Genomic DNA, 27980 nt, shown 5'->3' with positions numbered 1-27980 from the left:
TTTTAGAAACCAAAGTCTGAGTGCTAAGTGTGCTTATTAAGTTGACTTTTTTTCTTGACTCTATTAGCTGACAGAATTAGGAAATAAATGCATATATACACCCGTATAAATGCACACACATAAATACATACATTCATATACACACATACATATAGTTTCCGGGCAACTATACACATACATATACATAGTTTACAAATCATGAGTTCCCACTAATACCTCCAATTCCAATCCAGCTCTACACAGTATTTTATTGCCTTCTACAATTCTATATTCATATGTTCCTTCTTCCACAATTGAAAATCCTGACTCTCCAAGTCATCAACTCACACACACACATGCACACACACACGCACACGGGCGCACACATACACAATTTGTTTGCTCCATCCTATAATCCATCAAAAATGGCTTCAGAAATCTTTAGGACATTGGTCTGGGCAAAGATTTTTTTTTTGGGGCTGGGCGCGGTGGCTCACGCCTGTAATCCCAACACTTTGGGAGGCCGAGGCGGGTGGATCACAAGGTCAAGAGATCGAGACCATCCTGGTCAACATGGTGAAACCCCGTCTCTACTAAAAATACAAAACATTAGCTGGGCATGGTGGCACGTGCCTGTAGTCCCGGCTACTCAGGAGGCTGAGGCAGGAGAATTGCCTGAACCCAGGAGGCGGAGGTTGCGGTGAGCCAAGATCGCGCCATTGCACTCCAGCCTGGGTAACAAGAGCGAACCTCTGTCTCAAAAAAAAAAAAAAAAAAAAAAAAGATTTTTTTTGGGTAAGACCTCAAAACCACAGATAACAAAAGCATAAATTGACAACTCATCCAGCCACTTTGGCCACCCAAAGTGCTGGGATTATAGGCATGAACCACTGTGCCTGGTCCAAACAAAAATAAGTAAATACTTTTAAAAAGAAAATGATTTCAGAATTGCCTCACCCATACTGCTACAAAAAACAAACTAAAAATGAATTCCGAACTTATTTGCAGTTTTCCTCCATCCCCATCATAAGACTAATGTATCATCAAACATGGTGTTCCACATTTTGCCAAATTTTGTTGCCACTTAATAGAAGTTTCTCCTCAGTGTAGGTCCCTGTTCTGAAAGGGAGCTTTGGCCATTAGTTTTGAGAGCTTGTTTGACCTCGACTACTCTGAACCCTTTCAAAACTTACCAAGGAGCCCTTACAGTTGCCCACTGGTTATTAAAGCAAAACCCCTTCCATGCTCTGCTGTAGTCCCGCAATTGTTCCACTGTGCTTCCCAGTGGTCACCTGGTGGCTATGTGGGGATGTCTAACTATAAGTTTCTGCAGATAAGCTGCTGTTTCTGCCTCCTCCCAGATCTTGCTGCCATGTAGGTTTTGTGGCTAAGGCTGATTTGCACCTGCCTTCTTGCCTTTGGGGCCTCGTGGAAATACCCCGTCATCTAATTTTGTTGGTTTTGCTATACACTTGCTCTGTCTAATGTAGAGATTCATGGAAGTTCACAAACTATGCTGCCACATTCACCCTTTTTCTAGAATATTTTATCTATTCTAAGTGTTCCCCCACATATTTCATTAAGTAAAAATCCCATGATAACAGTATAACAATATGTTTAACCATATAAGCTTCTGAGACACCACACAGGTTTAAATTCTGAGCTTACCACTTTCTAGCCGCGTCATCCAGGACAAATTCCCTAAGCCTCAGTTTCCTCAGATTTAAAATGATCATAATACCTACCTGACAGGTTAGTTTGGGGACATGGAGAAGGGTAGGGGGTAAATTCTTTCAAGGTTTCGAGGAAGAGATAATCCATTGGCAGCTTAAGTTTTTCCAGAAGAGAGAAAATATGTTACCCAATTCATCTCTTAAAATGGTTCTGTTTATAATTTTAGGAAAGTTAAAACAAACAATTATAAACATTCTCATTGGCAAACAAGAATACTAATTTTAACAATTTCCTGCTAGCTGTTACATATGTATACTAACTTACATAATCGTATATATGTACATATATATGTATATATACACACACACATATATACATATGTATACTAACATATATAATCATATATGTACATATATGTTTATATGTTAACTAACATATATAACTAATCATATATATAAATAACAATTTCCTGCTAGCTGTTACATATGTATACTAACATACATAACTAATCATATATATGTACATATATATGTATATATGTACACATACATATGTAACAGCTAGCAGGAAATTGTCCTGAATTATTCATGTTAATTATGCTGAGCCGAACATTGTAGACAGAAAAATGTACTTCCTACTGAAATATGTTTGTCTTAGAGAGATTTCTAAGTTGATTAGTCTCCTTTTGTTTATGGTTAGACCTAAGGGCCCCTAGGATGGTTAGAGACACATGTATTTAGTTGAATTCCAACCAGCATCATGCATTTACAGCACAGACTGCACAATCTAAATTAATTCTGCATTTCCCCCTCAATTTCATAAATAATCATAACAACCCAACTGAAACAATTATAAATCATTGTTCCATATATTTATTTGGAATATATATGAAACAATGTTATTTGGTTGCTTTCTATTTTTGTACATACTATCTTTTTTTATGTGTGTGAGATAGAGTCTCACTCTGTTGCCAGGCTGGAGGGCAATGGAATGATCTCAGCTCACAGCAACCTCCACCTCCCGCGTTCAGGAGATTCTCCTGCCTCAGCCTCTCGAATAGCTATAGGCACACGCCACCAAATTAATTTTTGTATTTTTAGTAGAGACAGAGGTTTACCATGTTGGCTAGGATGGTCTCAATCTCTTGACCCTGTGATCCGGCTGCCTCAGCCACCCAAAGTGCTGGGACTACAGGCGTGAGTCACCACACCTAGGCTATTTTTGTATATATTTTCTATCCAATATATTAGGTTGTTGCAAAAGTAATTGCGGTTTTTGCCATTAATAAATTTTATAGTACATGAAACACACACAATAGAATATATTCTCCATCACAGTCGAGGGGCTTTCTATAAGCAATTACTTAGCTTCTCTAAGCCTCATGATACAGAAAAAGTTCTCAGGACATGTCACCTCATTTAAAAAGCACCTTAACTGAGCAATGAACTAACTTCTATGAGAATATAGAAGAGAGTGAAGATAGTGAAAATTGTTTTTTGAGGCTTTATGAAAGGTATTACTCTGGGGTCGTCTCAGTGGATTCCTGAAAGATAAGTAGGAGTCTACCAGGAAAAGAAGGGTTGAGAAGAGTGGACATTGGAGCAGAGAAACCAGTGGCCTGAAATGCACGATTCCTTCTCATCCTGACTGTTCCCTTTTTAGTCAGATATATTTTCTGGAGCCATATTCATCCAGCTGGCCTTGGGACTGGACCTTTACCTGGCAATCTTTATCCTCTTGGCTATCACTGCTGTTTATACCATCACTGGTGAGTATGTTGGATATTTTGCTCACTCAGGCTGTATTCTGCTGATCCCAACCCAACCTGCAATTAGCATTCTCAGTGTTAGCTGTGTCACTGCCAAGGTAAAGACACCATTTCATTCCCACTATGTGAGTCAAGCACAGCACCAGAAACACAACTAGAGCATACAAAACAGGTAATTTGGTTCAACTATGAGTTTGGTGCCCAGATTGGCACTTAGAATTTAGCATATCATCCACAAGGAAACAGCAGCTCAGATAGGAGGCTGGCAAATGCAAGGTGAGGTTCAAATGAACACAGGATGCCAGGGCATGGCCATGGCCGTGAATGGCACAGTTAAAAGAGGAAAACTGGAGCAGTGGGTTGCTGGCGGGAGACGGTGTGTCGTAATAGTCCAAGCAGGCTCTCATGAACCAGGTATGTTGATATGCTTCTCATGTATATTAACTTATAAAAATTAAACAATACCAGCTGAGTTGGAAAACCTAAGGAAAAATACCAGCTAGGACAATTTTGGGGCCATTTTGGTGCATTTGAGCTGTCAACCTAAAATAAGCAACTCTCCAAAATGAGGTGTTTCTTCGGGAATAGTGAGGGTTTGCAAACCAGGATACATGTGCTATGACAGACCACAGGCACTTCCAAGGGGGTTGAGGCAAAGGGAGACTTATAAAGACAGAGAGGGAGAATCCACATAAGCTGTTCTGAAATAGATGATTGTTTCAGCTGCTTATTGCAGGAGGTGGTGTTTGTTCATTGGTGGCACTGGCTGTTGCTAGGAGACAGTCTTCACAGAAGTGGCTTAACCAGAAAGTTCTAGCTGGGATAATGTCTTGCAACAGTTCCTGTTACAGGCATAGGTGTAGGAGGGCCTACTTACATGGCCTCCCAGCCCCATTTCGTTAGGGTTTGGCATAAGGGTCTCTATTTTGGAACAGAAAACTTTCACAGAGCATGTGTTTTATAATAAGGGAGACATAAAGGCATGAGTTTTCAGGATTCATCTTGTTTTCCCATGACACTCTCATAAAGGGAATATCTTGTTGACTGACAGCCTAGTTAGTCCAGAATTCAAAAAGAGTTTTGGTTTGGGTTTTTTTTTTTCACTATAGCAAAACACAAAACACAGTAACTATATCTGGTATTGAATTAATGAAACAATGTTATGTTCCAGCGCTAGAGCAAAAGTGGTTTTGCTAGATATTTTAGAGCAGGTGCACTGTGCTGAATGGGGGTCAACTGAGGGACTGTTAAGATAAACTTTCATGGTATTAAAGTGCTGCCTTTTCCCCAACTTAATATTCAAAAACTCACAAAAAGATGAAATTTCACGGTAATTCACAGAAACTTAATCAGAGCAAGGCATGAGAAGTAGAACCAATGCTGAGGACACCATGATGCCAGGACAAGCTTGTGGCTCACCCAGGAGATTTTGATGTCTTCTGCTGAGTCGTTTTCGGGGTTCTGGGTGGAGAACCACCTAGTGGTGAAGGTAATAAATACATGAGGACACATGGATAAAATGCCCTGGGGTTCTTTTCTCTCACCAGGGGGCTTGGCCTCGGTGATTTACACAGACACCCTCCAGACTATCATTATGCTGACTGGCTCTTTTATTCTCATGGTGTTTGGTAAGTGAGAGCCCTGTGTGCAGTGCCCAGGGGCTGGAAATCATGCGACTTGTTTCTGTTCAGTCTGTCTGCTCTTTATTGGGATGCCTTCCAGTTCCATCTGGGCACGTTTTCCAGTCATTTATATAATCCCCATCACTGAAATATCTGCCTGACTTCTTTCTTGCTTTATTATCTCAGCATGAGGAAATGGGTAGGGGAGGAGGAGAACATTACTTTCTTTTAAAAATTATTGCCTCGATAAGTTATCTCATTTAACCTTAATTTCTCTGTGTTAAGGACAGACAAAATCAGTACCATTGGGTTGATAATTTTACACAAGTATTTGTGCACTAGATTCAAAGTCTGGAAACCTTTAATTTACATAGAATTTTTATGAAATGAAGGATTTAACAGTAGGAAAAAATCTGAGAACTGAATATTAGTTCAACTGAATAATACACAACCTATGTTTGTGTATTCTAACAATGTATTGTAGTGGATTTTCATCCAAAACATTCTTAACCTCATTATGACTATTTTGTATGAAAATGTATTATAATACATTGTTACAGTACATAAATACCGGTTGGCTTTTTCTTCAAAATCCTTACTTTATAGTATCAGTTCATTGCCATCAAACAATATTGATTAATTTACAGCTTGCCAATTTTTGTTTTCTCTTATTATGGTATTTATCTTTGCATAGGAAATCCATACACACAGTAAAAAGGATATAGGGTGAAAATAAGTATCTCTTCCCTGTCCTGTCAGCATGCTCTACCCACTAAAGCTACACCAAATCCAACGATCCTGAATGTGCATGTATCTAATCACACAGCTTGTAGGTACATGAAGCAAAAACTCAAAGAACTACAAAGACAACAAATATGCAATGACAGCTGGTGGTTTTAAACCAATATAAATGCCTCTAGTTACATATGGCTACTGAAAACTAAAAATTGTTTCTCATTTACCTAGCCCTATTTCAGGTGTACAATATATGGCTAGTGACTACCATACGGGATGGCATAAATACAGAACAGTTCTATCATGCAGAATGTTTCCATTGCACAGTGCTACTCCAGAGGTTGTTAGCATCAATTCTCTGTGTACTTTCTATTCGGTTTCCCAGAACTTCTGTGCTGGTCTTATTCATGGTGCTTTGGTTTCTGGCCTCAGTGATGCACTCCCTGGGATCAGGGTTTCTAAGCCTCAATTCTCCCATCTTTAGGATGAAGAGGGGGACTCTCATCTCTTAGGGTCTCCTATGTATTTTTGTTACAAACCATGTTTATCTAATCAAAGCAACTTCCTTGTATTGTCTGTATCCTCCACTCGGCTAAGTTCCTGCCTTGCACATTTATTTTGCACATGATCCCAGCACAGTGTTTGGCACATAGTAGGCCTTTAGCTATATAATCAAGCAAATTAATGTTAACTCAACCCTACGATTGTATAATAGCCTGATGAATTTTTCATCATTTAAAGCTACATTAAAGGACCCCAGATGCCTGAGCTCAGCTTTTTGAGAGCAAATACAATTCTCTTCTGCACCTGATTATCCTTTCTAGATGCAAACAGGCTGAGTCTCATCATTTTCACTTGTCATGTCTAACCTGCCACCCCCAATTTCTGCTCATTATCTTTCCAATTTTTTATTGTAACAGGCAAAATTTGTGTTGCATCAGAAAACGAGATTGCAAGTAAGATCAAAAGAGCCAAACTCTGGGTCAAGAAGAGAGGCCTTTGGCTCCTGTTCTTTTCAGGAGTTGGGGCTTTCTGATGGCTGATCCTATGAGGCTCACCTTAGCTCACCCTTCCAGTTTGCTCATGCTCTAAATGGTTGTGATACATCAGTGTCAGCCTGTTGGGTAACAACTTCATTTTTATCTTAAAAGAGACACTAACTCAAAACTTCAAAGAGCAATATAGGAAGACAAGCCAGAGTTATTTGCTTTGTGTACTTCGTGAAAGTCAATCTGGTAGTATGGCAATGCCAGCGGAGGTACCAGAAAGACATGGACCTGAGAGAAGATCACTGAGGATTCAACTGGGCTGATAGGAGGTGCTTGTGTACTTTCACCAAAAAATAGTCACCATAAACATTGGACGTCTTAGATTTCAGTAAGACATCTCATTTTACTCTGACACCTTTTCAGCATTTAACGAAGTTGGAGGTTATGAAAGCTTTACCGAGAAGTACATGAATGCCATCCCGTCCGTAGTCAAGGGGGACAACTTGACCATCAATGCCAGGTGCTACACACCTCGGGAGGACTCCTTCCACATCTTCCGAGATCCTGTCACTGGGGATATTCCATGGCCAGGAATTGTATTTGGAACGCCCATTACAGCTTTGTGGTACTGGTGCACAAATCAGGTGAAGTGTGTGTGTTTGTGTGGGCATGTGTGTATGTGTTTCTTGTTCTTTCTTGTCTCTTAGAAACATATTTAGTTTCTATTTTGCACATGTCATCTAAAGAGTCAAACACTTCATTGTTTTTTGAGATGAAGTCTCACTCACTCTGTCACCCAGGCTGGAGTGCAGTGGCATGATCTCAGCTCACTGCAACCTCTGCCTCCCAGGTTCAAGCAATTCTTCCGCCTCAGCCTCCCACATATCTGGGATTACAGGCATGAGCCACCACACCCGGGTAATTTTTGCATTTCCAGTAGAGATGAGGTTTCACCATGTTGGCCAGGCTGGTCTTGAACACCTACCTGACCTTGGTGCTGGGGATTACAGGGGTGAGCCACCATGCCCAGCTTAGAGAGTCAAACACTTCTACAAAGCCTACTTAAAAATAGGTGCATAGCTCCGTTTTCTACCCTATTTCTTATACTTTAGAGGCAAATGCTTTCAGCTCTTTTAAGTGTGTGTTTTGGCATTTATTTCTGTTCCCTAAATCCTTGTGCTCAATGTGCAGTCTGTGAGCCATCAGCATGGACATCACCTTGGAGCTCACTAGAATAAACTCAGATAACTATGACCCTATCTAGACCCTTTGAATTGGAGTCTACTCATTCACTTGATCCCCAAGTGATTCAGATAAATGCTTATGTTGCTCCCTTTTGGTTTTAGGATTTTATCGGTGGCTTCCCTATGATGAAGGATGAGTTTAGCTGTCCTTCAACCTTCCCTTCGCAGTCCCATGCAAGCACACCTGTTTCCCCATCCTCCCAATAGCTGTCAATAACAATTTTGAAGAAATCAGCATTCAGTGCCACCACCATTTCTGTGACTACCTGAATGTAATTCACAGCTGAACCACGTGATGAACAGTGTCCGGCTTTGCCTTAGCTTTTTCTTATTCCTGGAATAATTTTAATTACTCTTTCTTTTCTTTCTTTTTTAAAAACATTATTTTCTAAATAGAGACAGGCTCTTACTATGTTGCCTAGGCTCGTCTCAAACTCCTGAACTCATGCAATCCTTCTGTCTTGGCCTCCCAAAGTGCTGAGATTACAGGTGTGAGCCACCGCATCTGGCCAATCCTTAATTTTTCATTTTGAATTTTCTTGCTAATTATTACTCATTGAATAAAAGGTTCTCTTGGAGCCTTTGCCCTCTCACAGTCTGGCAGCGCTCCTTCTGTTTGGTGTCCAACCTTATCCAATGAGCCCTTCACTACCATCTTTGGGAATTCCTTTTTGCCTCACTCAGCTTATTTCTTTTTCCAGTATCACCTGCTGTCTTCTTAGTTTATTCCATCTTTCAGGGCAAATCAAAACCTTTAGTATCTTCCTGAGCTAGGCCTCCTACGAGTTAAACATTGTGAATTAGCATATTTGAAATTGTCTTCACTCTAACCTTTCCTTGATTGATCGTTTGTTCATATATTCAGTCCTAGGTTAGAAATAATGTTTCTCAGAGTCATAGACTCAGTCTTCTGGATTTCACTGTCATTGTGGAGAAGCTTGAAGTCTTTTTATTTTTTTTGAGATGAGTCTTGCTCTGTCACCCAGGCTGGAGTGCAATGATATAATCTTGGCTTACTGTAACCTACGCCTCCCGGGTTCAAGAGATTCTTTTTGCTTCAACCTCCTCCGTAGCTGGGACTTCAGGTGCATGCCACCACCCAACCCTAATTTTTATTTTTTTTAATTTTTTTTTGAGACACAGTCTTGCTCTGTTGCCAGGTGCCAGGCTGGAGTGCAGTGGCACGATCTCAGCTCACCGCAACCTCTGCCTCCCAGGTTCAAGCAATTCTCCTGCCTCAGCCTCCCAAGTAGCTGGGACTACAGGTGTGTACCACCACACCCAGCTAATTTTTGTGTTTTTTAGTAGAAATGGGGTTCCACCATGTTGGCCAGGATGATCTCTATTTCTTGACCTCCTGATTCTGCCTGCCTCAGTCTCCCAAAGTGCTGGGATTACAGGCATGAGCCACCGTGCCTGGCTCTGAAGTCATTCTTGATCCTTTGGATATGACCGTGTCTTTGTCTCTGGAAGCTAGCCGTTCCTCAGTCCTCAGTATTCTGAAATTTCCCCACAATGCACTATTGTGTGGATCTATAATTGTGAGCTTGCTTAGCCTGTTAATGTATGTCTTGGATAATTTGACGGTATTCTTTCTATGATTTCTTCCATTTTCTTTTCCTTTTGAGACCTTCTCTGTTTGGGTGTCTGTCTTCCTCAGCTGGTTCTCTGCTATTCTCACCTTTTCTTCCTATTTTCCATCTCTTGGTCTTTTTGCTCTATCTTCTAGGAGACTTTCTCCACTTTTTCCTGGACTTTTTCTACTTTCGTGTTTACAAACTTGAACGATGATATCGTTTTTTGTCTGTTTTCTGAGTATTCTCTTTCATATCACCTAAGTTTTTGTTTTTTGAAGTTTCCTTCTTCCTGAAGAATCTCTGTCAACGTCAAGTTCATAATTTCACAATTTTTAGCCTGGTGTGAATCAGTGGTCAGAGTTTTATTTTTCTCTATGTAATGAGTTTACCAAACTATCTACCAAAGAATGCATAATGTCATCATTCACATGTGGAACCATCTTTATCATGTATATTTCCTCTCTGACTCCCTAGCTTGCCTCCTGCAAGTGGCTTTACCTTCCCCTTAGATCTGATGCTGGTCCTGCTCAACTGCTGACAGGGCTCCCCTGCTCACCTGTGATTTGTGCTGTACCTCTACCACTTTTGTCTAAAAATGCTGTCTGCTCCCCCAGCACAAAATGACACCACTGCTATCCTTAATGGATTGCTTCTCCGAAGAGAATTATGCAGAAAAAGCCATCTCTATTTTCTGACAATCCTTGAGAAGAAAAATATCAAGAAGTTATGACATTATGGGTAGACATCCTACTTTGCTACAAAATTCTTAGTTGAGATTGCATAACATAAGTAGGAATTCTGAAGTTCTCTGGATTATTTTTTCCAGGACTCTTATACTGGATTAATAACCAGGTGAGGGTTCAGAATATTCTGAAGAAATCCAGAAATCAGTGTCTCAGTGTTTTCTTCCAATGGCTGCTTGACCCTGGTGTTTCCTGACAACTAACTTGACTTGCCAAGGAGAAAATTGCCCCGTAATAGGGAGATACTATGTAATGATGCCTACGATATGAAAGACACGAATTAAACCACAACTTATGGTGGTGTCAGTAGTGACAGCGTTGTACCTGGCACATCACTTGCTGTTATCCAGCAAAAGGAACTCACTGCCTGATGCACTAGAAGCCAATACTATAACACTGTGTTTTTGATTAAAGTAAAGCTTTTTATCACAAGTAGACTTACAAGCAGACAGGAGTCAAGCTCAAATCTGTCTCCTGCTGGCTTCAAGGCAGTATTTTTATTTAAAAAGGTTCAAAGGGTGGATTCTGAGATTAGCAGGTGATTGGTGCAAGGGAAGGGAAGTTCTGGAAAGACCTTGGGCATGTCTAGTTATCTTTTCATGCTACCTTGTGGGTTGCATGTGCAAATTCTGGAGGAGTTCATATGAAACATGCAGTGGAAATTCAGGGTGCTACCTCAGCAACCTTGTTCTGTGCAGACTTCAGTTGGCCATTTTGGTCCCGGCCAATTTCAGCCATTTTTTTCTTCATCTCACAAGTGGATGAGTTTCAGTGTTTCTAAAAGTTGTTTCCTTTTTTTTTTCCTTTTTTGAGACAGAGTGTCTTGCTCTGTCACCCAGGCTGGAGTACAGTGGTGCAATCTCGGCTTACTGCAGCCTCCACCTTCCTGGTTCAAGTGATTCTCCTGCCTCAGCCTCCCGAGTAGCTGGGATTACAGGTGGGCATCACCACACCTGGCTAGTTTTTGTATTTTCAGTAGAAATGGGGTTCCCCATGTTGGCCAGGCTTGTCTTGAAATCCTGACCTCAGGTGATCCGCTCACCTCAGCCTCCCAAAGTGCTGAGATTACAGGCGTGAGCCACTGCGCCCGGCCAAGTTGTTTGTTGTTGTTGTTGTTATTTGCTATCCTGTAGGCTTAAGAATTTAGTCACTGTTTCTTTAATTCTTTGGGGCATGGTTTCACTACTGTTGTTGCATTGCAGCCTGGGAGCTGTAGATATATTTTAATAGTAGCTAATGTATATTAATTTCTTTGTACCAAGGGTCTTACATACATCATACCAAATATTAATTAAGTCCTGCAACAGATAACCATATTTTTGAGATGACAAACCTGAAGCTCACAGAGCTCAAATACTATGCAAAAGGAATCAAGATTCAAACCCTGATCATAGCTCCAAAGCACATTATTAGACACTGATCATTACCCATTGTATACATGTATTAAAATACCACATGTACCCCCAAAATACGATAAACAACTATTATATAATACATAAAGATCTATATATACACATATATATCACAGTTGTATATGTATCACATCTAGATATATATCTAGATATAGTTATGTATATATCATATACCTATATATTATAGTTGTTTATATATAATATTTTGCGGGGTACATGTGATATTTTGATGCATGTATACATGCAGTTACTCTCAGCTGATTCAGAAATTTACATATTCTCAGACAACCTGATTCCAAGATCAGGCACACAATAGAATGCATGTATACAATATATAATGATCAAACCAGGGTTATTGGGATGTTCACTACCTCAAATCTTAATCTTTTCATTGTGTTAACACTACAGTTATTCTCTTCCAGCTATTTTGAAATATTTAATCAATTATCATTAACTGTAGTCACACTATTTTACTAATGAAACACTAGAGTGCTCTTCTTCTAACTATATGTTTGTACCTGTGAACCAACTTCTCTTTATGCCCTGCCTCTCTTTCCCAGCCTCTGGCAACCACCATTATATTCTCTACCTCCATAAGATCTACTTGTTTAGCTCCCACATATGAGGGAGAAGGTGTGATATTTGTCTTTCCGTGCCTGGCTTATTTCACTTAATGTAATGACCTCCAGCTCCATCCATGTTACTGCAAATGACAGGACTTCATTGTTATGTGTGGCTGAATGGTTTTGCATTGTGTTTTATGCATATTTTCTTTACCCATTCATCTGCTGATGGACACTCAGGTTGATTCCGTATGTTGGCTGTTGTGAGTGGTGATGCAATGAACACAGGAGTGCAGATAGCTCTCTGGTATACTGATCCACGTCATTTCTTATTGTAACACACACTGGAAAGGGTGAATGATTCAAAGGCTCACTACCTTTGAAATCATCCTTGGGTTATTTCATGAGTGTGTCACGTTTTCCTGGCAGGTCATTGTGCAGCGCTGCCTGTGTGGCAAGGACATGTCTCACGTGAAGGCTGCTTGCATCATGTGTGCTTACCTGAAGCTGCTGCCCATGTTCCTCATGGTGATGCCGGGGATGATCAGCCGCATTCTGTACACAGGTGAGCCCTGAATCCGTATAGTGTCTCTTTTTTATGCTTGAATTCTGAGAAGTCTTTTTAAAATGTCATAAAACATTCAGAAAATCCATTCTGGATGGGAGGAAAAGCAGAATTCCAGGTGAAGGGAACAGCTTTCTTAGCAGTTGGAGGCAGGAAAATTTGGCACATTGGACATTCTATTTCTTTATTCTTTTCATACCATCTGCCTGTCTGGTAGACATTTGAATCTGTGAGTTCTGTTTTCATGAGATGCTTAGATTTAAGGAAGCCCAGAGAATATGGCAAAACATGAGGTAGAACTGGGTTAATTTGAGTCAAGTGAGTTGTATTGGCTGAATATGGTGACATCTCTGATAGATAAGGTCTTGGTGTCTCTGAGAAAACTGGAGAACTGAATCAATTTTCACTGCTTTGGCATCAGGTTGAGGATACGTAAATTTCTGACTCAGCTGAGAATAACTGCTAGTGCTGAAAATCTTCCTTTAAAAAAATTCAACTTCCTTTATAATGAAAAGTGAAGGAAATATAACCAAATCTTTCTTGGCTAATCGAGGACTCATTTTTATTGGAAGAATCCATCAGATAACACTTAATCCACTTCACGTTTTCTGAACAAGACATTAGTTGATTTCCCTGAAATCTTGTTAAGTGAACATCACCTCTTATTGCAGCTTTGTAATGTTTATAAGAGTAAAGAATGCTCACGCCTGGCTGAGGTGTGACCATTCTTTTTTATTTTATTTTTTATTGCATTTTAGGTTTTGGGGTACATGTAAAGAACATGCAAGATTGTTGCATAGGTACACATATGGCAGTGTGATTTGCTGCCTACCTCCCCATCACCTATATCTGGCATTTCTCCCCATGCTATCTCTCCCCAACTCCCCATCCCCTGCTGTCCCTCCCCTATTTCCCCCTGACAGACCCCAGTGTGTGATACTCCCCTCCCTGTGTCCATGTGTTCTCATTGTTCAACACCCACTTATGAGTGAGAACATGCGGTGTTTGATTTTCTGTTCTTGTGTCAGTTTGCTGAGAATGATGGTTTCCAGGTTCATCCACGTCCCTACAAAGGACACGAACTCATCGTTTTTGATGGCTGTGTAATATTCCATGGTGTATATGTGCCACATTTTCCCTGTCTAGTCTACCATCGATGGGCATTTGGGTTGGCTCCTCTTTACTCTTATAAACATAGGCGGAGGCAGGAGAATCACTTGAGGCCAGAACTTTGAGGCTAGCTTGAGCAATACAGCAAAACCCCATCTCTTAAAAAAAAGTCTAAGCATCTAACGAGTGGCGAATGGCCAAAGAAATTTTTACTGTGCACCTCCTTTATGGAAACAGGAGACTGAAGAGTATCTCAAAACTTGGGAAAATACTGAGGTTATGATATTAAATATAAACAGAAACTTGCAAAATAATATCTTAACTAAAATAGTTATACAAAAAAAGACATTTCTCTATGGAAAATGATTAGGAAGGAATGAAAAGAAGCTACTATGCCGAGATGTTATTATTCTGGGTGATTCTTTATCAATTCTTCCTGTCGGTTGTCGTAATGCTGTTTAAGCAAAAATAAAAAACCATCAAGATATTGTGCAACTGCCACAGAGCTGGGGCATCATCACACATGGTACAGTCATCCAACTGACCATCACAAGCGATGCCTCTTCTCAGATGCAGGTGAAAGATACTAGGCTAAATGTGACTACACACAGGACCTAACTTCCTGTTGTTGCCCATCTCTAGAGTTCTGTGTTTCTGTAAGAATTTCTTCTTTTGCTGTTTTCCCGGAGGATGGGGTCCATTCCCTATCTTTGCTCAACTGCTCTTGCTAGGCCACATCCCAAGGAGGCCCCTGTCCCATGGGTCAGTGCAAGAGGCTATAGGGACGATGTATTTGGGGTTGTGTTCTATAGAGGGACCGGATCTATGATATGGAGTTCAATCTCCAGTTTCCAGGCAAATAAATGTCTTTTCTTTCTTATGATCTTACAACTTTTCTCTTTGCTTAATGGTTATTAGTTGTGCCTATTTGGGCCTCACTGGACTTGCTTCTGAATCCCTTCCTCAGATAAGGTAGCATGTGTGGTACCCTCTGAATGCGTGAAATACTGTGGTGTTGAGGTCGGCTGCACTAACTACGCATACGCAACGATGGTGCTGGAACTGATGCCCCAAGGTAGGAAAATGTCCCTTCTGGGACAGCCCCAAGGAAGGGTTTTGGTACAATTCTTCCACCTTCCATTAATTCAATCCAACTCATCAGACTCTTTCTTGAGCACCTTCCACAGGCTACCAGCCCTGTGCTAGGCCTGAAAATTTCAGAGATGAAATGGGTACAATTACTGCTATAAAAATTCTTACTCCTTCAGATTCAAGACTGTCTTCTGAGGCATCAAAGAACAGTTAAATAATCCATTTGTCATTAAAAGAGTTGCATAAGTCATAAACTTATAAACACAAGGCCTAGAGATAAACTATTTATCCTGCTTTTTGGGGGGCTAGTGATAATCAAATAATAGATCTCAATCTATTTAATCTGCAACTATTTACTGAGTGCCTTCTAAGTGCCAGGAAATGCTTTGGTGCTAATAAAACATCAGTGGAGTAGGCACAAAGTCCCCTACCTCTTGGAACTCACAATCTACTAGTCTGAGATAGAAAACAAATCACACATATGAAATACGCAAATGATTAGGATGCCAGAAGGTGATCATTGCTACGGTGAACAGAAATGGAACAGGGTACAGAGCTCAGGACTTGACCAGGTGATCTCGTACCTTAGGCTCATCAAGAGCTGGCTATGCTTCTGCTACTTTCCTCAACCCTGACACACGGCAGGGAGGGAGGGACCAGGGCCCACAAGCATGACACCACATACTCCCCATTCACTCTGTCCTGGGAGGCTTAGGGCCATTACTAATGGGCAGAGGGAACTGGAGGATGAAGTTCCCATCACGGCTCAAAACTCTTGGCTTTGCCACTCCAAAGACTTCTTTAGCAGAACCACCTACTGGATTTCTTCCTCTCCAGTTCTCTTAAGTTTTGAGGAAGCCAAGATTCTCTACCCTAAGAAAGATGGTGTGATGTTGTTTCTTCTCTTCTAAAACTTAGTTCCAGCAGATGATCTCTAAGTTCACGTTTAGGACTAAAATTATTTTTGCTTTAATCCGTCCCCTCAAGCATTTATTTTTTGAGTTGCAAACAATTCAATTACACTCTTTATTTTATAATGTACAATTAAGTTATTATTGATTATAGTCACCCAGTTGTGCTATCAAATAGCAGGTCTTATTCGCTTTTATTTGTACGCATTAACCATCCCTGCTGCCACCTCTAGTCCTGCACTACCCTTCCCAGCCTCTAGCAACCATCCTTCTTCTCTATATCCATGAGTTCGTTTTTGATTTTTAGATGGCACAAGTAAATGAGAACACGTAATGTTTGTCTTTCTGTGCCTGACTGAATTATACTGGATTATTCTCAGGTGACCAGGAAATATGCAGGAAACTCCACATGCTGATTGAATATTGAGAAGGACATCACTTAACCTATGTTCCAGATGATGCTTTTATCTTTGAACACTCTCTGGTTTAGCAAGAGAGTGTCCAGCTGCTAACCAGTGCTTGTACTGTCTCCTGGCTCCAGGACTGCGAGGCCTGATGCTTTCAGTCATGCTGGCCTCTCTCATGAGCTCCCTGACCTCCATCTTCAACAGCGCCAGCACCCTCTTCACCATTGACCTCTACACCAAGGTGCGGAAGCAAGCATCAGAGAAAGAGCTCCTGATAGTTGGACGGTGAGTGAACCCTGGTTCCCATCTAGAATCCTCTGAAGAAGTATGCAGAAGTGAAGTAGAGTTCCCTTGCCTTTGGCTTTGGTGAAAGTAATCACAGTGTCTCAGGGGAGAGGAGACACTGGAGTCCACTGAATTCAAGTGAGCACCTTCCAGATACGAAAATCTGAACCATTCCTTTAAATGAAATAATCAATTTTTCAGTCTTTCAAATATTTTTCATGGGCCCTTATTTCTTCCCCTCCTCACATAACCTCCTGATCAACCTCTTCAAAAAACTCCACCAGTGTTTTAATGGGGTGTAAAATTCCCACCTACTCTGATAGCTAAATGCACTGTCTCTACCAGTTTAAATGAAATGATCATTCCTTTAAATGAAATAATCAATTTTTCAGTCTTTCAAATGCTTTTCATGGGCCCTTATTTCTTCCCTCCTCACATAACCTCCTGATCGACATCTTCAAAAAACTCCACCAGTGTTTTAATGGGGTGTAAAATTCCCACCTACTCTGATAGGTAAAAGCACAGTCTCTAGCACTTTCCATGTATATCACATGGAGGTCATGGATTAGGTCCTCCACACATGAACACAGAGGAGTTTATCAGTCGCATTCATTAATGACCTGACTGTGTTACAAAGAAACAGGGAAGGGACTCATTCCAAGAGGACACTTAGAGAGTTAAGTCAACCCAAGGGATCCTGAGCAGCCTGGGGGCCTTGAAGATAGTGGGAGTTAGATGGAAGAAAACAAGAGGAAAAAATGGGTACCAGAGTCTCCTTTTTCCCTTTCACAATTTTCGAGTAGACCCTATATTGTTATAGCATTTTTTGTTTCTTCAAAGTTTCACTCTTGTTGCCCAGGCTGGAGCGCAATGGCGTGCTCCCAGCTCACTGCAACCTCCACCTCCCAGGTTCAAGCGAATCTCTCCTGCCTCAGCCTCCTGAATAACTTGGATTACAGATGTCTGCCACCACACCTAGCTAATTGTTTTGCATTTTTAGTAAAGACGGGGTTTCCCCACGTTGGCCAGGCTGGTCTCGAATTCCTGACCTCAGTTGATCTATCCACCTCGGCCTCCCAAAGTTTACAGGCATGAGCCACCACACCTGGACCATCATAGCATTTTGTAAAATGTTCTTAAAAATCAAAGTACAGCACACATACGGAAAACAGTTAACACATGGATGCACAGCTCAGAGAGGTGTTGCAAAACGAGGACCCATATAACCATCAATCAAGTCAAGGCATGAAAATTACCAGCACCCAGAAGTTCTTCTTGGGCCACATCATTTCAAAGCTAACCACTGTGACTGGCGATGCTATAGTTCACTCTTTTCCAACTTCAGGCTATTATATATAGAATAAGTCAATTGGTATCCCTTGAAATATGGCTTTTTTTTTTTGGATGGAGTTTTGCTCTGTCGCTAGGCTAGAGTGCAGTGGCACAATCTCGGCTCACTGCAACCCCCGCCTCCTGGGTTCAAGTGATTCTCCTGCCTTAGCCTCCCAAGTAGCTGGGATTACAGGCACGTGCCACCACACTCAGCTAATTTTTGTATTTTTAATAGAGACAGGGTTTCACCATGTTGGCCAGGATGGTCTCGATCTCTTGATCTCATGGTCCGCCCACCTCAGCCTCCCAAAGTGCTAGGATTATAGGTGTGAACCACCACAGTTGGCCAAAATATGGCTTCTTTTGCTCATGTTATGTTTGCAACATTCAGCCGTGTTGCTATGTGTAGCTGTAGTGTAATCATTTTATTTCTCTGTGGTGTTCCACTGCAGTAAGATATCAGAATGTGTCTAAAGAAACTGACATCAAGAGAAGCCGACCAACTATTTAAAAGATTGTGCTTTGTTGGTGACAGTAACAATACCTTTAGTAAATTAAACACTTGGGGGAAAAACCCAAGGGCCTCACTTGGCCCAGAGTTTGACTCTGGACCAATGCTGCAGGAGAGGGCGTACAGGAAGGCAGGAGTGTACCCACAGTAGAAAAAGTACTGGTTGGTGTTCAGGAGGCCCAAGATGCAGTCGTGCAACTGATAGGTATATGGTCTTGGACACACGTCCTCCTTAAATGGTAAAGTAATGACTTTTCCATAAAAAACACGTATGTTTTTAAAATTCCTGCCTCATGGAATGTATGCCTTTGTCAGGAAGATAGACAATTAATAAAGGTATGCTACCTCAGGTGACCAGAAATGATAGAAAGACAATTAGAGCAGGAAGAAAGGACTGAAGCCAAGCAAATCCAGGTAATCAGGGAGTCCTCTCCGAGGAGGTGGCATTTGAGCGGAGCCTGCAGAAGTGTGGGAGTGAGCCCCACAGTGCTCTGGGGAAGGAACAGTAAGGGCTGCATTCCTCCCATAGTAACGTTTGTGATATGTTCGAGAACAACCAGGAGTGAGGTCCGTCCCTAAGAAGCCAATGGGAGAGTACAGAACAGGGTCAGAGGTGCCTGGAGGCAAGGGGAGGTCATGCAGGACCATTTAAGTCATAATGAGACTTGGAATTTTATTCTATATGTGGTAGGAAACAACTGGAACTGAGTGCGTTGGGGAGCACATGATTTGCTTTTCCAATGGCGATAAAAACTAACAGTAAGTGTAATTTATCGAATCCTTACTATGGTTTAGGCATTATGCTAAGACTTCCCATGTTTTATTACATTCAGTCGTTGCAAGGATGAATGATTTTGTACCATTTAAATGAGACATTAGTGCTTCAGAACTCCTTCACCCAACAACTGCTTCTCTGTTTCATGTGAGCAGCGAGAGATGAATGGCCTTTTAGGCACAGTCTACTAAATTATGTTGGTTCATTTATTCACACAACAGGCACAGACAACCGTGGAGTTTAGAAAGGTGAAGAAGTTACGCTCCCTGGACAACAGGAGCCTTTAACACGCCTTTTACCTGCTGTAGTACTCAAGTAGCAAAATGCACAAGTTAGCATTTCTTGCCAACTCACTCAGCATTCTGAGATAGAATATGCAAACCAACTTTGCCCCCTGCAAGCTAGGAAAGGAACAACAATGGAAGTCTGCTTTATCATACAAATAATTGCTGGTTAATAGAAATAGTATGGTATTTATTTCCGATTAATACACTGCCTGTGGTGCATTGGAGTTATTAATCAGTTGCTGATATTTTAACTACTTTATGAATAGATATTTAATCTCATAGATGATGCTATTATGATTAATTATAGACAAGTAATTGCTTTATTGGCATTTTAGTAAAAGATCACCATTAAGCACAGCATGGGTTTATGTATGGTGAAGGACCTTGATTTTGTTTGGAGAATCAATGAAGGGCAACAAGAGTGAACTCTAGAACTAAAGCACAATGAAAGTGCCCATAATACTTTTGTTTAATGTTTAAATTATGTTGTTTTCTTCCCAGGCTATTCCTTCTTTTATTAAGCGTTGTGAGCATTGTGTGGGTCCCACTGGTACAAGTATCTCAAAATGGACAACTAATCCATTACATAGAATCAATTTCTAGCTACTTGGGGCCTCCAGTTGCAGCTGTCTATCTGCTTGCCATCTTCTGTAAAAGAGTCAATGAACAGGTAAGTGAAAACTGGAAAAAATTTTCCCTGCTGGAGTGAGAAAAAAATTGTTTATTTCTCTGGGGTATCAAAATACATTCTTTCTACCCTATTTATACAAGTCATGGCCCATCTTAAGTTCAGTTGAGATCAGCCACAATTCCTGATCCTTACTAAAATATAAAAATAGGGCGCACATTCATAGTACAGTCTTTATATGTTTCTTACAAAATATTATGTACACACGATGGTGCAGAGTTGAGGTACATGTTTGGGAGACAGACTGCCAGGGCCCAATCATGGCTATACCACCTGACAGTATTGTGATCATGAGCAAATTACTTGAATTGAGAGTCTAAAATGAAGATAATGATAGCACCTATCCTGTTAGATTGTTGTGAGGATTAAGTGAAATAAAACATGTGAAATTCTCAGAAGAAAACCTACCACACTAGTAAGAATTCAAAATGTGTTCATTGCTATTGTGATATATGTAATTAATTGATTATTGTGGATCATGTACCCTTAATTTTTTCATTGTTCCTTAGTACTAGCCTTATTATTATGATTTTCGGATGAGGAAAAGGTGAAGAGGGATTAGTATCTATGTGTTTTACACATGTTACTTAGTGGGATCTTGGGATTCAGGCTTAGATTTTCCTCCATCCAAAGCTCGTACCATTAATCTCCACACAGTACCAGTACTGCTTTTCTAAAACATCCTGAACAGAGGAACAGGGACACGTTTCCACCCCCATCAACTTCTTACAGAAATAAATTATCAAGCACTTCATAGAACTCTCAAAACTACCTAATATCAGCTCTGGAAATTGTGTAACATACTATCAAATAAATCACAAGTGTTTTGATCTAACTATAAAACAAAAGACAAGGAAAACTTCAGCTTGGGTCATTGTAGAGTGTAGTGTCCTGGTATTGGAGAATCAACAATGGTGCAGTGGTATGTGCCATTCAGGACCATGGAAAGCAGCATCCAACTAAGAAGCACGTGTATTTGCAACTTTCTCGACTTTGGTAGCCTTGTGCCCAAGGTTAGACATTTGCTGGTCCTTAGCTGAGAAAGCAGGCAGGACTATAATTATGACTTACTTGAATGAACTTCTCATTTTTTCTAAACACTCTGATTTTCTTCTTGCTTCTTTTGCAGGGAGCATTTTGGGGTCTAATGGTTGGACTTGTGATGGGCCTCATTCGTATGATCACAGAATTTGCTTATGGAACAGGGAGTTGCTTGGCTGCCAGTAACTGTCCCAAGATTATCTGTGGAGTACACTACCTGTACTTTTCCATCATTCTCTTCTTTGGGTCCATGCTGGTCATTCTGGGAATTTCCCTCTTAACAAAACCCATTCCTGATGTACATGTGAGTGATGAGTAATGGATATAAGCTAATTTTAAAATAAGAGTTCTGGCCGGACACGGTGGCTTGCGCCTGTAATCCCACACTTTGGGAGGCTGAGGCGGGCAGATCACAAGGTCAGGAGTCCGAGACCAGCCTGGCCAACATGATAAAACCTTGTCTCTAAAGATACAAAAAATTAGCCAGGCATGGTGGTGGATATCTGTAATCCCGGCTACTCGGGAGACTGAGGCAGGAGAATCACTTGAACCCAGGAGGCGGAGGTTACAGTGAGCTGAGATTGCACCATTGCTCTTCAGCCTAGGAAACAGGGCAAGACTCCATCTCAAATAATAATAATAATAATAAAATGAGTTCTTTGCCTTTTATTTTTTGAGTGTATGAGTTCCAGGAAGTGTATTCGTTGCACCTCTAGAACTAGAAGAACCCTAAGAGATTATCATTCTGTCATTTAAATAAAGAACAATTTGCATCTAGTATGTGCAAAGCACCAGTGAATTAAACAGAAATTAGAAAATGGACATTATATTTTGTAAACTTTACAGTGTAGTTGGGAAGTAAATCTACAATATTGTCATAGGACACTAGGAAGAGAATAATTAGTGTTTCCTAAGATACTGGGAAAGACTTCACAGCAGATCTGTCATCTGGGCTGTGCCTGTTTGGGCCAACAGGATTTCATACATAGCATGAACACTGATTAGCACAGAGATGGAGGGAAAGTACATGGCACCAGGGAGCAGGAAAAGAAAGGATAGATAATGAGATGCACTTCTGCCTTTCAACTTGGCAAAAATGTTTAATGTGAATAATATTTAATGTTAGTGCTTATATTAGTGTTGTGGGAAAATTCCCACAGTCCAAAACTGTTGGAGAGTACATAGATTTTATAATTTATAGAACAACTGGGCAGTATTTATCCATTTTTAAATTATTATACCTTATGAATCAACAATCTCAGTTATAGGAGCTTACTGGATACAAATACTTGTGCAAGTAGGAAAAATATATGTATAAGGATTTTCTCTGCAGAAGTTTTCAAACAGGAAATAACTGGGAGAAAATCCAAATTTCATCATGAAGGGAATGAGTACACAATCACAATCAATGAATGTTGTGCAACTGTTTAGAAACACGAGGGAACTCTAGTATTTGCCTTGAAAAAAAAATGTTCATAATATGGTTAAGTGGAAAAAAATATGCATAATAATAATGATTATTAGCACTTTCTGAAATAAAACACATGTAGGCATATAGATGTTTGTCTAAGCATAGAAAAAAAATCTTAGGGCATACTCACCTAAGATTTTCAACAAGAGGCATCTCAGCGAGTGGGGTGACACTATAGGGCCTCAGCAAATATTAATTATTTTAAAAATGTAAATACTACTTATATGCTGATATTGTTTAAGTTGTTTGAATTTATGGCTAAACGTGTGTAGCTTTTATGTATTTTGTATTTATCACTCATAATTTTGGAAGAAATGCTTGTTTATATATTTTCTTGAGAAGTGGCCAGTAGATTATGTGTGGATGGGAAAGCTGAAATACAGCACAGTTCAAAATGTTTTACCAAGGACACGTCACAGAAATTCCTAAATATTTACACTGAATATTGAGAGTTAGATGAAAGAACACTAGAAAACATATCATAGTTTTAAAATAAATATATAGGTTAAATTCTTATTTGCCAATGGAAATAGCCAATTTCATTACAATTTTTAGGAAACAAATGTTGTCTGAAGGACCAATCAGACCATTTTTGTAATTTATGTTTATGTTTCATTAACATGCTGTGAGGTGTTAACTTTCAGAATGGACTGGTAAATATCATGGTTATTTCAGAAAAAGTCATGAAGAGTGTTGTGAACCTAGCCTAAAAGTGCAGAAATGAGACATCCCAGGATGATAGTCTTTCAGCAAAACTAGAAATTACTCAATGCAAGTTAAACAGAAATTGAAGGACTTCCAAGAATAGAGTTTTTAACAAAGAAAGTGGATCTAATTCAAGAAATCCTGTGAATAAGAGCTTATGAAGATATGATTAGGAATCTTAGTGAGGAGGTGAAGGCACATGTTATGTCAATAAAACCAATTACAAATTCTGGTAAATTTGTACAAGAAAGTCATGAGCCAAATTAAAATGAAGCATAAATTAGAATGATAGATTATAAATGTCATTGAACAGGCTGGGTGCAGTGGCTCACACCAGTCATCCCAGCACTTTGGGAGGCTGAGGCTGGTGGAGCACCTGAGGTCAGGAGTTTGAGACCAGCTTGGCCAACACAGTGAAACCATGACTCTACTAAAAATAAAAAATTAGCCGGGTGTGGTGGCAGTCGCCTGTAATCCCATCTGCTTGGGAGGCTGAGACAGGAGAATTGCTTGAGCCCAGGAGGCGGAGGTTGCAGTGAGCTGAGATCATGCCATTGCACTCCAGCTGGGCAACAAGGTAGAAACTCCATTTCAAAAAAGATAACTTGCAGCAATTTCCTTAGAATGACCTAGGGCTGGTATTTACTTGTGTCCAATCGGTACATACAGCATCAATTCAATTTTCAAAAATTTTGAGACAAGAGTCTTGCTCTGTCGCCAGGCACCAGGCTGGAGTGCAGTGGTGTGATCTCAGCTCACTGCAACCTCCGCCTCCCGAGTTCAAGCAATTCTCCTGCCTCAGCCTCCTGAGTAGCTGGGACTACAGGCGCATACCACCATGCCCAGCTAATTTTTTGTATTTTAGTGGAGATGGGGTTTCACTATGTTGGCCAGGATGGTCTCAATCTCTTGAACTCATGATCCGCCTGCCTCGACCTCCCAAACTGCTGGGATTACAGGTTTGAGCCACCGCGCCTGGCCTATTTCCAAATTTTAAATCAACATATAGACTGGGCATGGAAATCTTAATATATTTACAGAAAATAAAATTTATATAAAGCATAATAGTTAAAAATAATGGTATAGCTGACAGAAGTTTGGAGGTGGGTTAGGAAAAGGGATGTGTAAGGGTACTAATTCCATCTGGAATTCAAGAATAGTATATAGATACTAGCAAAATATGATGGATCCAGAAGAACTTAAACAGATAGTTTGAAAGTTATAAAAGCAACCACTAGATAAACTGAAGGAAATAATGATGTAGCTAATAACAGTTGGATGTGAAGGACAATGAGTGAAGCTGGGGTATAGTGTAGGTTTGCTAAATCTTCAACTTCGTTAAAATTACAAATCCAGAAGTAGATATTTTTAAGTATATCATTTGAGGTTCTGAATAGCAACCAGAAGAATTAAAAACAGAAATAATTTAAAATGGTTAGCGTAAGTTTTGGTGAGTGAGCGTGGTAGGCAGCCTTTTCTTTGTGATCTATGTTCTCCTGTGTGTTTTGATTTTTTTAAAAACCAGACAATAGACAGAGGTACCATTCCAGAATATTATTGCAAACATCTGCCTATTACTAATGTACTTTTGTATGGTTTCTGTTCAGCTGTACCGCCTGTGCTGGGCTCTTCGCAACAGTACAGAGGAACGAATTGATATAGATGCAGAAGAGAAAAGTTGGAACGAAACAGAGGATAGTGTTGATGAAGGTAGTATTTGGTTTACATTTGGTTTTCATGTAGGAACTCTGCACATGCTTAATGGTTTTCTTTTACTGTCATTAAATTTAGCTTCTGAAAAAGCTGTTAGATTTATGACAAACTGAAACTTTAAATTTTTACCTTTCTAACAACCAAGATAGCATATTAAATCCATCTATTCATCTGCCTCTCCATTGGTCTGTCTGTCCACCCATCATCCATCCATAGTTACTGAGATGACAATGCGTTACAAACTCACCTGTTCCTAGTTACATTAAGTGTTCAATCTTGATTGGCTGTAACTAAGCATCTAGCCCCACCTTCTCTCCAACTTTATTTCTCAGTATTTTCTCTAACATACCCTCCATTCCAGGCAGGCAGGTTTCTTCACTTTTCCCCCCATGCGCCAACCTTCCTAGAATATTTCTATCTCCATTCCAAGAGAAGAAAAAATGCGTATTCTTTAAAACTAAGTTCTAATCTCACTTCCTTCAAGAAAATTTCTCCATCATTCATCCCCATGACTCTGATTACCTCGTATTTTTTAAACCACAGAGAAGGTTTAGCACTTCACAATATGTTGTTTTAAACTAAACAACAGTTCTTCTGTCTTTTTTGGTTTGGTTTCTTCAAAGCAAAGCAAGAGTCAGTGCCTTCTGTTCCTTCTAATTTTTTATATTAGTGTTCCTGAGTATGATTGGTCTATCATTTTCCGGTTTTGTACTAAGTCTTTGGTTTTGGTATTAAGATCAGAGTTATCACAGAATGAATCAGCAATTAGCCCATTTTTCAATTTCATGAACATATTTCAATAAGATTGAAATAATGTTGCCATTGTATTTTGCCAATAAGACCATTACTGCGCGCTCTCTCTCTCTCTCTCTCTCTCTCTCTCTCTCTCTCTCTCTGTGTGTGTGTGGGGGGGGAGAGGCATACTTCTTAATGATCAAATTTATAGAACTATTTAGAGTTTTCATTTCTTCATTAATTGGTTTTGGAAGATTGTATATTATTCTAGGATTGTGTCCATCTAGTAAACATTTTAAATACATTGGCATAAAGTTATTCATAGTGTTCACTCACCCATCTATGCTGCTTCTATAGTTGTGTTATCCTTTTAATCCCTAGTGTATTTTTGTGATTTCTCTTTTTTCTTAATAAATCTTACTAAAGATTTGTCTAGTTTACTTTTCTCAATGAACGAACTTCTGACTTTGTCATTTCTCTCTATTCTTCTTTTCTATTTCATCCCTTCTGTTTTTATTTTGTATTCCCTTCCATTTGTATTATTTGGGTTTATTCTCTTAATTTATCAAGTTGGATATTAACTCATTCATTTCCTGTAAATCTGGAAATTTGATTTTTTTCTTTAATTGTTCTTTTCTAATATAAATAACTAAGGCCACATACATTTCCCTCAAAGTAATACTGTTTTGAATCTCACAGCTTTTAATTTGTATAATTTTCATTATCATTTGTAAGTATCTTACTTTGTAATTTTTATAAACATTTGAGTTTAGAAGTATTAAATTTTCCGATGCTGTAACAGATAGTGATATACATGAGTCTCCTTGTATTTTTGCAAGTATAAGTTGGGGATAGATTTTGTGGAGTTTGGTTGATGGTAAAAGGCTTCATGCCTATACAATTTTGCAATACGCTAATTCCCCTCCATAGGGAATTTGCTTTCCTAGCAACGGTATGGAAGAGTGCCTGTTTCCACACAAACTCACTAACGTGGTATGTTGTGAAACCTCTGAATTTTTGCCACTGAGAGATAGTAGTATAGGTTTAGTTTAAATTTCTCTTTTTGATTGAGTTTCAGAACCATGTGTCTTTTTTTTTTTCAACTGTTTATTCAGCTCTTTAATAGGCTGACATGGGGTGCTGATAGCCTTTTCTTATCTATTTTTAGAAACCCACTATATATTAGAGATATTAAACTCTTTGTAATAGAATTTGCACGTTTCCCCCATTTTGTCATTTGTTTTTACTTTGCTTACTGAACTTTATGCCATAAAAAGTTGCCTGTTTTACTTAATTAAATTTATCTACATTTTCTCAGGGATTCCCCTAACACTCCCAGGTGATTGTAATAATTTTTTACAGTCATCTGTACTACACTGACAAGGATTTCTAGTTCCTTTGAGATGTAGATCTTGTGCCATGATTTGCTTATCTTTGTTCCAGATTATCCTGAGCAATCACGTGGATGTCTCAAGAAGGCTTATGACTTGTTCTGTGGTTTGCAGAAGGGACCCAAGCTAACCAAGGAGGAGGAGGAAGCCCTGAGCAAGAAGCTCACAGACACGTCTGAGAGGCCCTTGTGGAGGACAGTAGTAAATATCAACGCCATCCTCCTCCTAGCTGTGGTGGTCTTCCTGCACGGCTACTATGCCTGAACTCTATCCAAGCCACTAGAATATGAATAATTCTTAGTAATGAAGCAAAGGATAATTTTAGTGAAGTAAAGGATAATTTTCATTTTATAGTATGTGTGTGCCAAAAAAAAAAAAAAATGAGCAGTTGGTAATTTTATCCAATGAGATGACTATAGACTTGGTATTTCACTTTTGTTCTTCCTTTGTGTCATTACAAAGAGTTGATAATTTATAAAATTATAAAGTGACCCATAAGTGTGTAAACAAGACACACAGGTCTAAATTCTATTTTTCCAGCTTTATTGAGGTATAGTTAACAAGTGAAAATTGTTTATATTTAGGATGTACACGGTGATGACTTGATGTATGTATACATTCTGAAACAATAAGCACAATTGAGTTAACTAACACA

The 27980-nt window shown here is 39.7% G+C and overlaps 1 protein-coding gene across 2 annotated transcripts in view; it reads left to right on the top strand.

The window, feature by feature from the left end:
• The window catches only part of SLC5A4 (solute carrier family 5 member 4), a 46846-nt gene extending 19165 nt beyond the window's left edge, over window positions 1-27681 (top strand). Inside the window, exons 6-15 of one of the 2 annotated variants that reach the window (XM_032266910.1) lie at window positions 3316-3421; window positions 4969-5049; window positions 7191-7411; window positions 12736-12871; window positions 14949-15056; window positions 16526-16676; window positions 20083-20251; window positions 21399-21614; window positions 25094-25196; window positions 27378-27625. In XM_032266910.1, coding sequence (XP_032122801.1) covers window positions 3316-3421; window positions 4969-5049; window positions 7191-7411; window positions 12736-12871; window positions 14949-15056; window positions 16526-16676; window positions 20083-20251; window positions 21399-21614; window positions 25094-25196; window positions 27378-27589 — 1503 coding nt within the window. In that variant the 3' untranslated portion in view covers window positions 27590-27625. Of the gene's footprint in view, window positions 1-3315; window positions 3422-4968; window positions 5050-7190; window positions 7412-12735; window positions 12872-14948; window positions 15057-16525; window positions 16677-20082; window positions 20252-21398; window positions 21615-25093; window positions 25197-27377 lie in introns of both variants that reach the window. The other variant, XM_032266911.1, reaches the window with a different exon arrangement.
• Window positions 27682-27980: the final 299 nt, after the last annotated feature.

The sequence above is a fragment of the Sapajus apella genome, unplaced genomic scaffold (assembly GCF_009761245.1).
Source record: "Sapajus apella isolate SASKATOON/1434 unplaced genomic scaffold, GSC_monkey_1.0 scaffold162, whole genome shotgun sequence".
NCBI classification, from domain to species: Eukaryota; Metazoa; Chordata; class Mammalia; order Primates; family Cebidae; genus Sapajus; species Sapajus apella.
This window is presented reverse-complemented; position numbering and strand designations above follow the sequence as displayed.